The sequence below is a fragment of the Palaemon carinicauda genome, chromosome 1, assembly GCF_036898095.1.
Source record: "Palaemon carinicauda isolate YSFRI2023 chromosome 1, ASM3689809v2, whole genome shotgun sequence".
Lineage (NCBI taxonomy): Eukaryota > Metazoa > Arthropoda > Malacostraca > Decapoda > Palaemonidae > Palaemon > Palaemon carinicauda.
Window position 1 is genome coordinate 108,853,125 of NC_090725.1, and position 12,144 is coordinate 108,865,268.

The following is a 12,144-nucleotide window of genomic DNA, read 5'->3' on the forward strand; positions in this document are numbered from 1 at the left end:
GTGCGCCAACTTGATCGTGTGCGCGCTCCATCTTGGTCATGCATGCCAATTTGGTCCTACGCGGCAAATTGGACGTGCCCGCCAATTTGGTCGCGCACGCAAATCTGGTCGTGCGCACCAATTTGGTGGTGCACGTTAATCCGGTCGTGCGCGCCAATTTGGTCGTGCGCGCCAAATTGGTCGTGCGCGCCAAATTGGTCGTGCGCGCCTGATCGTCTGTGCGCACAAAAGGTTGGTCGTGCGCCAATTTGCGTGCAAGAGCTCTCAGTGTAGCGAGAGTATTCACTACTACGTTCACCCGAAGGTTCACGATATCCTGTGTTGTGTGAGCCGAACGGTCAACACAACGAGAGCCTACAAACTCAAGTATGGCTATGGTCACAAGAACCCCAAGGTTCAGCGTGAACTGTGTTGTGAGACCCTGAAGGGTCAGCGCAGACGAGAAACTGAAGTTTCCCCTGTCACAAAACACTGAAGGGTCAGCGCAAACGAGAAATTGAAGTTTACCTGTCACAAAACACCGAAGTGTCAGTGACTAAAGTTACGAGAGCCCAAGGGTTCAGCGTAACTAATGTTACGAGACCCAGAAGGGTCAGTGCAACGAGAAACCAAAGTTTCCCTGTCACAAAACACCGAAATGTCAGTGACTAAAGTTACGAGAGCCCAAGGATTCTGCATAACTAATGTTACGAGACCCCGAAGGATCAGAGTAACGAGGAATCTAGGTTCCTCCGTCACGAGACCCCGAAAAGTCAGCGTGATTGATGGCACAAGTTCCCAAAGGCTCAACGTTACCATCGTTACGAGAGCCCGAAGGTTCAGCGTAACTGAAACCCGAAACAAGCTTTCTCCTAGCCCTACGGGAAAAAAGCATAATGCGTGAACAAAAATCAGACAGACAGACAGAGAGAGAGAGAGAGAGAGAGAGAGAGAGAGAGAGAGAGAGAGAGAGAGAGAGAGAGAGAGAGAGAGAGAGAGAGAGAGAGAGAGAGAGAGAGAGGGGTTCCCCTCGAAGGAGGAACATCAAGTTGTAGGTTGACAGCGAATGCTACCTCTAATGAGGGCAGCTCACGAGCCACCACATGGAGCGCAGGATAACGAACAGGGCGGCCGTAGCACTTGGCCTTGTGTTCTACGTCGCTGTTACCTGTGGAAAAAAAAAAAAGGAAGTTGCTATCAATTACAATTCATGCTCCATAGCACAAAATACACTTTTCGGGAAATAAGTCACCTTCCTTGTAAGATAATTCCTCGAAAGGGAGCTGAACTGTTATACACTTTAACTCAGTGATGAAACAAACACACGGCAGTGTTGAGAACCTGCCGACCATCAGTCGCAGGGTAAGGCGGCAATGACAACTCCCTTACGGCGGAGGCAGTTGGATACGATGTCAACAGCAATTAAAGTTACACGTATCTAACAACGTATATTTCCACTTATACATATATACACTCATATATATGTAAGATAAATGAAAACACAAGAAAAAAAGAATAAAATTAAAAAAACATCAAGGCAAGTCTTTGCGGGAGAGAAGGGCAGCATGTTCGTTCTCTACTGAGCCAAAAAGTAAAGTGGTTACTCAGCCGAGAGGTGTGAGTAAGCGGGGTAACCAGTCTACCCCAACCCCCACCCGCTAACTAGCAGATGGGGTAGTTATCACTCACCAAAATTATCATGGCTCGTCTTTCAGCTGCGCCGAAAGTATACCCTATAAATAGCGAAGGCTTGTATCTGTGTCGGAACAAAATTAAAATCAAAAGCAAATTAACAGAATGTTATGCTCAAGCAGGTTTGCATGGTACCATATTATACAAGGCTAGGATCATGGTTCAAATTTTGGAAGAATCCTTTTAAGAGCTCTAATGCAACAGGTTTTCTTTCTCGTTTACCCTTACCATATGGGCAAATAGCCACAGAACAGTTACTGTGGGACGGCTTTTAAGATTTCTCAAATGTGTGAGGAAAAGGTGCGAGTATTAAGCCACACTATTGTGTGAATGCTTAGCAAAGAAGAATCTAGAATTGTTTAGAATACTATCACTAGCCAGTTAAAAAGTTCCCATAGTTTTTAGTGGTAGTACTAGAATATTGTTAAAATACTTCATCTTCTTGTCTCGCTATAGTTTCATGCTTAAGTGCTCTACCTTTCATCAGCTATAATAGCATGATACAAGTTTTTTTTTTTTTTTTAAAGTGGGAGGTGTATCTTACTGAATATGCAGAACAGCCTAACAACATTCAGTGTAAAACATGATACTTACCAAAGCAGTTCTTCCCATCACCAGTATAACCTGGATTACATTTGCATTGATAACTTCCCACAAGGTTTACACATTGTGCATTTGGATCACATGTACCACCTGCACACTCATTGATATCTGTAAAACAGTAAAATGGTTAAAAGATTTAGTAGCCAAGACTGAAAAAAGTTGTAATTTTTACAAAGAAATAAGAAAAATAACATTATGCTATCAAAATCCATTTAACAAAAAAATACTAATACATCCATCGAGTACTGTATTTATACATACCTTGACATACTCTCCCATTACCAGTAAATCCTGTTTTGCAAATGCATGTGAAGCTCCCAACCATATTTAAACAATATGCATTTGTATCACAGTTATAATACACAGTGCTTAGGCATTCATTTATATCTGGGTAAAGAAAAATTGAGAATTAAGGATTTGAACAAACATCTGTAAACAAAGTTTACCTATAAATTGTAAACTGCAAATTTACATAAGTGCACTATTATACTAAATTCCTAATTAATGAATTTTCATTTTCATATTTTCACTATACTTACCAACACATGAGAATCCATTTCCGGTAAAGCCCAGCTTACAAGTGCAAGTGAAGCTCCCTATAGTGTTTACACACTCGGCATTTACGTGACAAGTGTGCGTTGCATGTGTGCATTCATTAACATCTGAAAATCGAGAAGTAAAATCTAAACTGCTCACAAATTTATGTCTGCTTGCTTGAAGAACTAACATGAAATGTAATCTTATATCTATAAATATCACGATGTTCAAGTAAAGGTTCATCAATCAGTCTAAATATACTTACCAATGCAACTTATACCATTGCCGGAGAATCCCTCATTGCATAAGCAAGTAAAGCTGCCAGCTAGATTAACGCACGTTGCCATAGGGTGGCATCCGTCTGTCATTTCCCGGCATTCGTCAATTTCTGGAGAAAATGATGTCAACATTAAAGTTGAAACTACGCACTGAAAAGTGCAAAATAACTCCTTTTCTAAAGACATTAATAAAACAAAAGGAAGTCTTAAATGGCTTTAAAATTTACAAAAACTTCAATACTCACCATAACAAAACCTTCCATCACCAGTATACCCAGCTTTACATTTGCAGACAAAACTGCCATCAATATTTACACATTCAGCATTGGCACCACAGTAGTGATTTTCCAGGCACTCATTAACATCTGAAATCAAATTTTCATTCTATATTATCGAGGCAGAATTAGCAACAAGAATAACTTTCTTCCACAATTCTCTGAATTTTCCACTCCATGAGATTGCATGTAAAAAATTACAGTACACTTCTTAAGCTTACCAATGCATAGTTGACCATTGCCTGAATATCCTTCCTTACATTTGCAACTGAATCCTCCAGGAAAGTTAATGCAATCAGCATTAACATGACAGTTATCAACCATGTAAAGGCATTCATCAATATCTGAAAGGAGTAATGCATATGTTTATCACTGCTGTTATTACTAATTTTATTCTACAACACAGTTTAAACACTGTGCTTGTAAGAATTTCTTTATATGTACAGTATCAGGGGTTATAAGTATTGATTATTATCAATAGATTTCATTACCAATGGGGGTTATTTACTGTTATCCATCTATTTCATCACTAGCAAGGCATAGCCAAGGGAGAGGTTCCTAACATATTTATGGATAAAGGGAGAGCACAGTTTCTTCTAAGATTAATGACAACTAATATATCTACAAGAACCAACTCATAGAAAGCATTACAAATAACCGAATACATGACTATGCAATGCCTATTTAATGAAAATTTACATAAGGAATTCAATGTGAAATTCAAATTGTAATGGTTATCAAATGCATATTAAATTGGGAATATTACTCTCTAATGTGATAGGATATTTAAAAGTTTTGATACATAAAGACTGAATACATAATCTATATTTCTATGTTTGTATTTTGGTCATTAAAAATTTTTTTGTGGATTTTATTTCCCTTTTGTTAATCATTGTACCAGTTTCTTGTTAATTACCATGTAAATTATATATAAAAGTTTTGTTTGCTTCTATCTAGAGTGGATCAGAATAAAAGGGTCGAGAAAAAGAATAACCCAAAACACTATCAAATGAAAGCAACGTTGGGTCTATAGAAACCTCCCAAAATCTTTAACTATGAAGTCTTCAGGATCACAAAAAGTGAAAATTTTCTTAGGCTCAAAAGTAACCTCAATCTGCTTAATTTATGTACGCAAGAAGATGGCTCCAGTACCTCGATGGATGTTAAATTTAGAATAATACATTATCACAATTCAAGATGGAATTTTGTTAAGGGAAGCCATCACTTTGATTCTTACTTTTTATCCCAAGCCATCTTAAATTATTGCAAAACTACATGCAAACATCTGCCACTCTTGTATCATGTATAAATGAAACAAGTTTAGGTCAAACAAAAAATACTGTAAACCCCCCCCCCCCCCAGAGAGAGAGAGAGAGAGAGAGAGAGAGAGAGAGAGAGAGAGAGAGAGAGAGAGAGAGAGAGAGAGAGAGAGAGAGAGAGAGAGGAGAGAGAGAGAGAGAGAGAGAGAGAGAGAGAGGAGAGAGAGAGAGAGAGAGAGAGAGCATATTTTTTAAAATTTTCCTTACCAGTACAAGTTTTTCCATCTCCTGTGTATCCATATTTGCACATGCACTGATAACTCCCGGCTGTATTAATGCAATGAGCATTGGAGTGACAACCAATATTGTAAATTAAGCACTCATTGACATCTGTAATGAAAAATATTCATTAGAGTTAAACAAAATCAGATCTCTGATATTGTTATTTGGACACCCACTAAGCCTCAATTTTAGTTATAGCTATATTATATAAGGCTTTATCAAGGCTCAAAGTTTCTGATGCATAAGTTAATACTGGTAGGACCACATGATTGAATACTTTTCTTTTTAGAGAAAATGGCATTTTAATTTTCATAATCTCATTTTGTTTACCAAAAGGTTTCCATCCAATGATTTTCCTTTAAATTTTGGCGTCGTCCTAGGGAAACAGTGTCCTAAGTACATATATTCATTAACAATCTCCAAAGGTTCATCCATAACTCCTATTTGTCGTCTGTGAATTTTCATTAAACTTTATCGTAGTTTTACTCATTCATTTAAAGTCCAACATTTCTGCTTTAATGAAATCTATCATCATCTGCAATTCCTCTAATGGTTCACTAAACACAACCAAGTCATCTGCAAATCTCAAGTTATTAAGGTACTCCCCATTAATATTAATTCCTACATATTCCCAGTCTAAATTCTTAAAACTGCAAAACTACTACTGACCTAAGTAGCTTTAAATGATTTTCTGATAAAGATATTTCTTTCTAAAAGAACTACTATATTAATCTTCTTAAGCCAATCAAAATAAACTGATAGTGTCAACAGAGTCTGCTCATGCATTTTTATCAATGGGCCCTAAAGTATTGGGTGGTCCAGAAAGAAGGTTGACTATTTTAAAGTGATAAAGCTCACACTTCTGAATTAATAGCTCAAGATTCAAAAGCAAGATTCATGGGTATGAATTAAAATCCAAGCAAAAAGGTAAAACACAAAGAATATTTGTTACACTTACCATAACAGACTTTACCATCACCAGTATAGCCTTCATTACATATGCATACAAAACTGTCTCCTCTTTGAACACACACTGCATTTAGGCCACATGGATTTGAGACGTCCAAGCATCCTTGAGTATCTGAAATAAATTTTGGCATTATACACAAAGTATTCTAATTAGAACTTGATGCAATTGCAAGTTTACATTACAATATTCTTTCACTTCCATAAGAGAGCTTAGATGGTTTCTATATTTAATCTATGAAGAATTATAAAGATAATTATCAAAGAGAAGTTGTCCAAAAGAGACTTTTCAACAGTGTTAAAAATGCAGTTTTATGTTAAACTTTGGTATAAAAAAAAGCTATTTCATCAGAAATATCTTATATTCACAGGTGCAACCCTCTCAACTTTTTAGATAATATTTCAGTAATTTCTCCACAAACATTCTACGTATTAGGCACTGTGCTATAAAAGCCTAGCCATAAATATCTGCCATTTACTCAAGCCTAAAATCTATGAAGACAATGAAAATAAGATTACATATTAATTTTTGGCTTGCAATGATGCACCATCCATGGCCTCCCACCAGAAATGGCAATGATTTCACTCAAGTAAATATCAGAAGTAGACTTGCCTTTACAAATTAAACCGTCTCCTGTAAAACCTGGTTTGCATGAGCATAGGAATCCACCATTAGTATTAATGCAGATGGCATTGATGTGGCAATTATGAGCTCCATTGACACATTCGTTTATGTCTGAAACAAAAAATTAAATTATATAAAAATGACTTATATATGTACATATCTATATATACAAATATACACAAACACTATTCATGCATTATACACATACCTATACTTGCATACACAAATATAAGCAAATTATGCACATATATATACACAGCTTATAAATATATATTACTAGCTAAGCTACAACCCTAGTTGGAAAAGCAAGATGGGAGTTGAAGTTAATAAAATAAAACAGAAGTAATAAAGAGAATTTTAACATTTTTAAGATCAGTAACCATATTAAAATAATCTGTCAAACTTTGAAGAGAGATTCATGTCAGGCTTTTCAACATATAAAACATTTTCTGTAAATTTGGTTATCTGAAATTCCACCAATTCAACTACTTGATGGGGAGATTACTCAATAACTAGGTCAAAACTGGAATAAAACTTTGGAATAGTGTAGTGTTAAGCATTATAATGAAAAGGCCAAGACTATTAGAATTAACTGTATACCTCGTACTATGCATAGGATGGTAATTTAAGGAAAAATCCTAATGCAAATTATGTTCAGAATTATGAAAAAATTTATGCAACATGCATAAAGAACTAACTGAACGAGAGTGCCAGCGATTAATATAAAGATAAGTATCAAGACATTTAACATTACAAATTTTTTGTCCAACATATGATGAGTCAGCAGATGAAGACCAGACAAGAGAACAACACTCCAAAGTACAATGAAAGAATTAAAGCTTCCACAATAGAATGATCACAAAATTGAGACTTTCTGGCAATTTTATAAAACAAATAACTTTTAAATTTTCAATAAAGATCTGCATCTAAAATTCTAAATTAGTCTCGTTAGAGTTAAAGAAACACTATCAACCTAGAGATCTGGCTGTTGAGGAGCCACTGTCCTCTACATACTACTAACAAACTTGAGTATTTAGGGTCCAACTTCATGCCACATTATTTGCATCATGCACTAATTTTAGCTAGACCTCTACTAAGGGATTCAGCAAACCCAGATCTACGTAATCAAGAGACAGAATTGATGCAAAGAGTAGCATCTGCATATGCAAGAGTAGCATCTGCATATGCAAGAGTAGCATCTGCATATGCAAGAGTAGCATCTGCATATGCAAGAGTAGCATCTGCATATGCAAGAGTAGCATCTGCATATGCAAGAGTAGCATCTGCATATGCAAGAGTAGTATCTGCATATGCAAGAGTAGTATCTGCATATGCAAGAGTAGCATCTGCATATGTAATGAGCTTGTTTTCTAGGTTCAAACCACTTATGTGTAAATAGTAAGAAAAGTAATGAGCCCAAAACACTACCCTGAGGAACACTATATACCAAATTCCTACATTAACTATGGTGCCCCTCAACAAAAAGTTTGAAAACATGTGCCTCATGATTAACAAGGTCAAAGGAAGCACTAAAATCCAGGTCAATCACATGAACTTGCTGTTAACAATCAAGGGATTTCTTTAAAGCATTGGAGATTCCAAGAAGGGCATCACATGCTCCAAGGCCTTTACAAAAGCCAAATTGTAAACTAGGAAATAGATGATTACCTACACCACACATATTTAAGACTATTACCTACACCATACATATTCAAGATTATTACCTACAGCATACAGTACCTAAGAAAGATATTTTGCCAAAAGTTCAAAAACTTTAATATATGGGTTATTGAAATATGGCAGTATTCAGCAGGCTGCTAAAGCTCCAGCTAACTCATTTGGTGTAGAAACTGAAGACAAATAGCAAGTCATCCAAAGGCAAGTAGAGGCATGGTCAAGGCGAGTGTCAGTAATGTACGAGTCCAGATTTAGAAAAACTCCTAAAAGTGTAAGACCATATGAACTAAGCCAGGACTTAAGCAGGCCCAAACTGAAAAGGAACTACAACTCACTCAATCCAATAGTTTTCATAAACACCTTCACTCCAAAAAGTGAAATTTTCTTAAATTATTGAGAGGAAAAGTACTTCCCTTTAAACGGTGTATAAATGTGCTCGTGCATGGTTATTATGCAGCCAGGTATCACCAGCCATATAAATTTTTATCCCATAAGTAGGCTTTAAATGGCTGGGTATTTAAAAGTTTTGTATTCCAGGCATTTTAATAGTTTAAGATTTTTTAATATTTTACTTTCTGATAATGTATATCTTTGTCTTCCCTATAGCAGTGCAGCTGCCACAGTAAAAACATGCAAAAACTTTTGTTTTATCAACTTGAACAAGTGTTCTAGCTTTGCAACTTCGTGTTTACAAATTATCTATTTCAGAGCATAATTAACTACTTGTATAGTGATAAACTATCTCTTGCGTTTTGTAAGAAAAGCTTTTTATGAATCTAGATAAATGTTTTGGAAAAGTGGGAAAAAATTGCATCCTGAAGCAGTAGGCACTGGTACCATAAGTGGGCAGCCCTCTTCCTTCATGCCTACAAAACATAAGGAAGAGGTACATGTTATGAAAGTAACAATGGCAGAATTTAAAACTGCTATCAGTTACAATAAAACAAATTTAGATTAAAGCAGTGCAGTATATTTTTTACCCTTTAATAGGCTTGCCTCCTTGCCAAATTTAGATCATGTAGTGTGGCCATAAATCAACTGTGATAAAGACTAATCAGTATTTTGATTTATGTGATTATTCAATGTGATGTGCCACAAGACTGTTCATTTCATCCAAAAATTAACCGGAGTACATTTAAGGATAATATTGCATATGTTTACAATGATTTGTCAAAAGGTAAAAGTTTCAAGTACAGTATATGACTTTCCTTAGTGATGGAGACTTAAGTCTTAAAGAGTTGTAAAATGAATAGTGGAAATGGATCATGGTAATAAAATAGCAAAGAAAGAAGTGTGCAAATCATAAAAAAAAAATCAATGGGCAAGAAACTAGGACTTTAAAACAAAAATGAGGAAAGAAAGAGCTAAAACTAAAGAACTGATTAATTATGATTGGTTAAAGAAAAAACTAACAGTGAGTAAATGGTTTCTTTGAAAAAGACTAGTCAAGAGAAACTATTCAATCTTTGTAACAGGTCCTGGCTACCAGTCAAGTGGCTTTGATATTTAACCATCACTAGTTATTTGAAAAAAAAAAAAACTGAATTTCTTACCATTGCATATTAATCCATTTCCATCATACCCTGACTTGCACCGACAGGAATAACTTCCTTCTGTATTTACGCAATAGCTTTCAGAGCTGCAAACATTAATACCTGAAGCGCACTCGTTTATATCTGAAAGTAAAAATACAGTAAGCAACAGATTTTATTCACTGATTTTTTTTATCCTCTTTAACAAATCCTATTCTCATTAAAGGGCAGACAGTGAGAAGTTTTGACACTTCTAGTTCATAACATTCTAAGAGTTGTCCTATATGGCATAAACTAATAATCGTTGTATAAACATCTATCATGAGCGATAAAATATCTTCCTACTGTAGACCCAATATACTATCAAGGTATTTTAATCAAATCCTAACTTGGATACCCTTCAACTAGAATGGTCGATCCACTTGAATTAGCTCTTAGGCCATTCCACTGGGTCACTGCTAGTAGCTTATTCTTGTTTAGATTTTACATTTAAAATATGACTTTCTAACCAGGTTTAAATTTAGCTAAAATAACACCACTGCTACAGCTTATCATTCAAGGTCTCTTACAAGAAATATTTCAGGATTACTCTTATAAAGTAAGCTAGTCTTTTACCGAAACAAGTGAAACTTTGTTATTTCTAGGCTACAACCTTAGTTTGAAAAGCAGAATGCTTCAAGCTCAATGGCTCCAACTGGTTAAGTAGCTCAGTTAGGGAAGGAAATAAGGGAATAGCAAATAAACTAAACACTATACAAGTAATGGATAAATAAGATATGTATTAAGATCAGTAACAACATTAATACAACTAACTAAAAATATAAAGACCTATGACAACCTGCTTAACAAAAGAATTCACAAAAGGTTTAAACTTCTGAAGTTCCACCAATTCATCCACCAGACTATGTAGATTATTCCACAAATAAAACTTGTAAATTACAGTGTAGTATTGTACCTTATGATTGAAAAGGCATGACAGTTAGAATTAACAGCATAACTAGCACTGCATACATGATGGTACAGTCTGGAAAGATTGAATGCAATGGATGGTCTGAATCGTGAAAAACCTTATGCATCAAGCATAAAGAACAAACTAAATGACTATCAGAGATTAAAATCCAGATCAGGAATAAGGAATTAATAAGACAAAGTTCCTATCCAACCAATTAAAATGAGAGACCAGACTGGAAAACGATACTTGAATAAGGTACAATGAAAGACTGGCAACTAAATATCTCAACAGGTTAAGCACAAATCTAGCTGCACGCTCATCACACATGTCGGGGACCACATATTTAGTCAAAATGAGGTTCCCACTATTATGCAGTATTCAAAAGCCTCCCTCTTCCACTCAGATATTTAACCAATGAAAAAACTTATTTGAAGTCACAGGTCAGTCCAATACCAAAAAAAAATGTCAGCCAGGTATCTCAAGTTATTCCCAACTTCAAAGGAAGACCAAGATTTCAAAATTCACAGTCCCAGGATACAATTTCTTTTGGGAACAAAATAGGGATAACAGTTGCAACATGACTAAAACTCAAAATATAGGTAAAATTCTTTCATCAACTTCATTCCAAATAGATGCAAGAGACAATACCTTCACTTAAGACATGCCCAATTTTGTGGCAAGATTAGCCTTCAAGTCTGTAAACATCTGTACTAAATTTTGCCGCACTGCATAGGCAGTTACTCAATATACCTAAACCAATTTATAATTGCAAAGCCTATAGTTTTACAAACTACAGTTTAAAACAACTATGAAACAGTCCTTTCAGTTGCGAGTTAGTATAGTACTTAATTCTAAGCACATGAGCTCTCAGATACAGTAGATCCATTATTTTAAAGTTATTTCAATTTAGACTAAAAAAGGGTTAAAAGCTTCTCATGAATGGATGAGGCAAGGAACAGTGACATTGCCCTAAAGACTGACCATATATACATATGATCAGCAGCCAAGGACCCTCTCCACCCAAGCTAGGACCAGGGAAGGCTAAGCAATGGCTCCTCCTACCACTCTCATCCTTAGCTCAAAAGGATGGGTGTGGTTGCAGACAAACTATCGAGCTTCAACGGGACTAACACCAGTCCTGCGATTGCCAGGCAGTGACGTTTTCAAAAGGTTGTGGTAGCAATTGGGGCAACTTGTGAACAGTTTGCAATAAAAAGTAAATTTTCATAAACATTAATATAACAGTATACCTACCAAAACAATTTTTACCATCTCCTGAATACCCTGCATTACATAAACATTTGTAAACTCCTCCGATTTTGATGCACATGGCTTTAGGGGTGGCATACTTCAAAGCAATTTTGAGTCTCTGAAAAAAAAATAAAAATGTTTCAATGGGTAACTTACTTTCTCCTCAAATCCAGGACTTTTTAAACAAGACTGCAATAAAAAATAATTACAAGTAATCAGCTGCTTTCAAAAAAAGG

At 35.7% G+C, this 12,144-nt stretch overlaps 1 protein-coding gene across 1 annotated transcript in view; it reads right to left on the reverse strand.

The window, feature by feature from the left end:
• The window catches only part of LOC137653520 (fibrillin-1-like), a 234,878-nt gene that overhangs the window by 75,191 nt on the left and 147,543 nt on the right, over positions 1-12,144 (reverse strand). Inside the window, 11 exon segments of the mRNA XM_068387022.1 lie at positions 2,266-2,382; positions 2,536-2,661; positions 2,814-2,936; positions 3,077-3,199; positions 3,335-3,454; positions 3,586-3,708; positions 4,891-5,013; positions 5,864-5,986; positions 6,485-6,607; positions 9,727-9,849; positions 11,912-12,026. Coding sequence (XP_068243123.1) covers positions 2,266-2,382; positions 2,536-2,661; positions 2,814-2,936; positions 3,077-3,199; positions 3,335-3,454; positions 3,586-3,708; positions 4,891-5,013; positions 5,864-5,986; positions 6,485-6,607; positions 9,727-9,849; positions 11,912-12,026 — 1,339 coding nt within the window.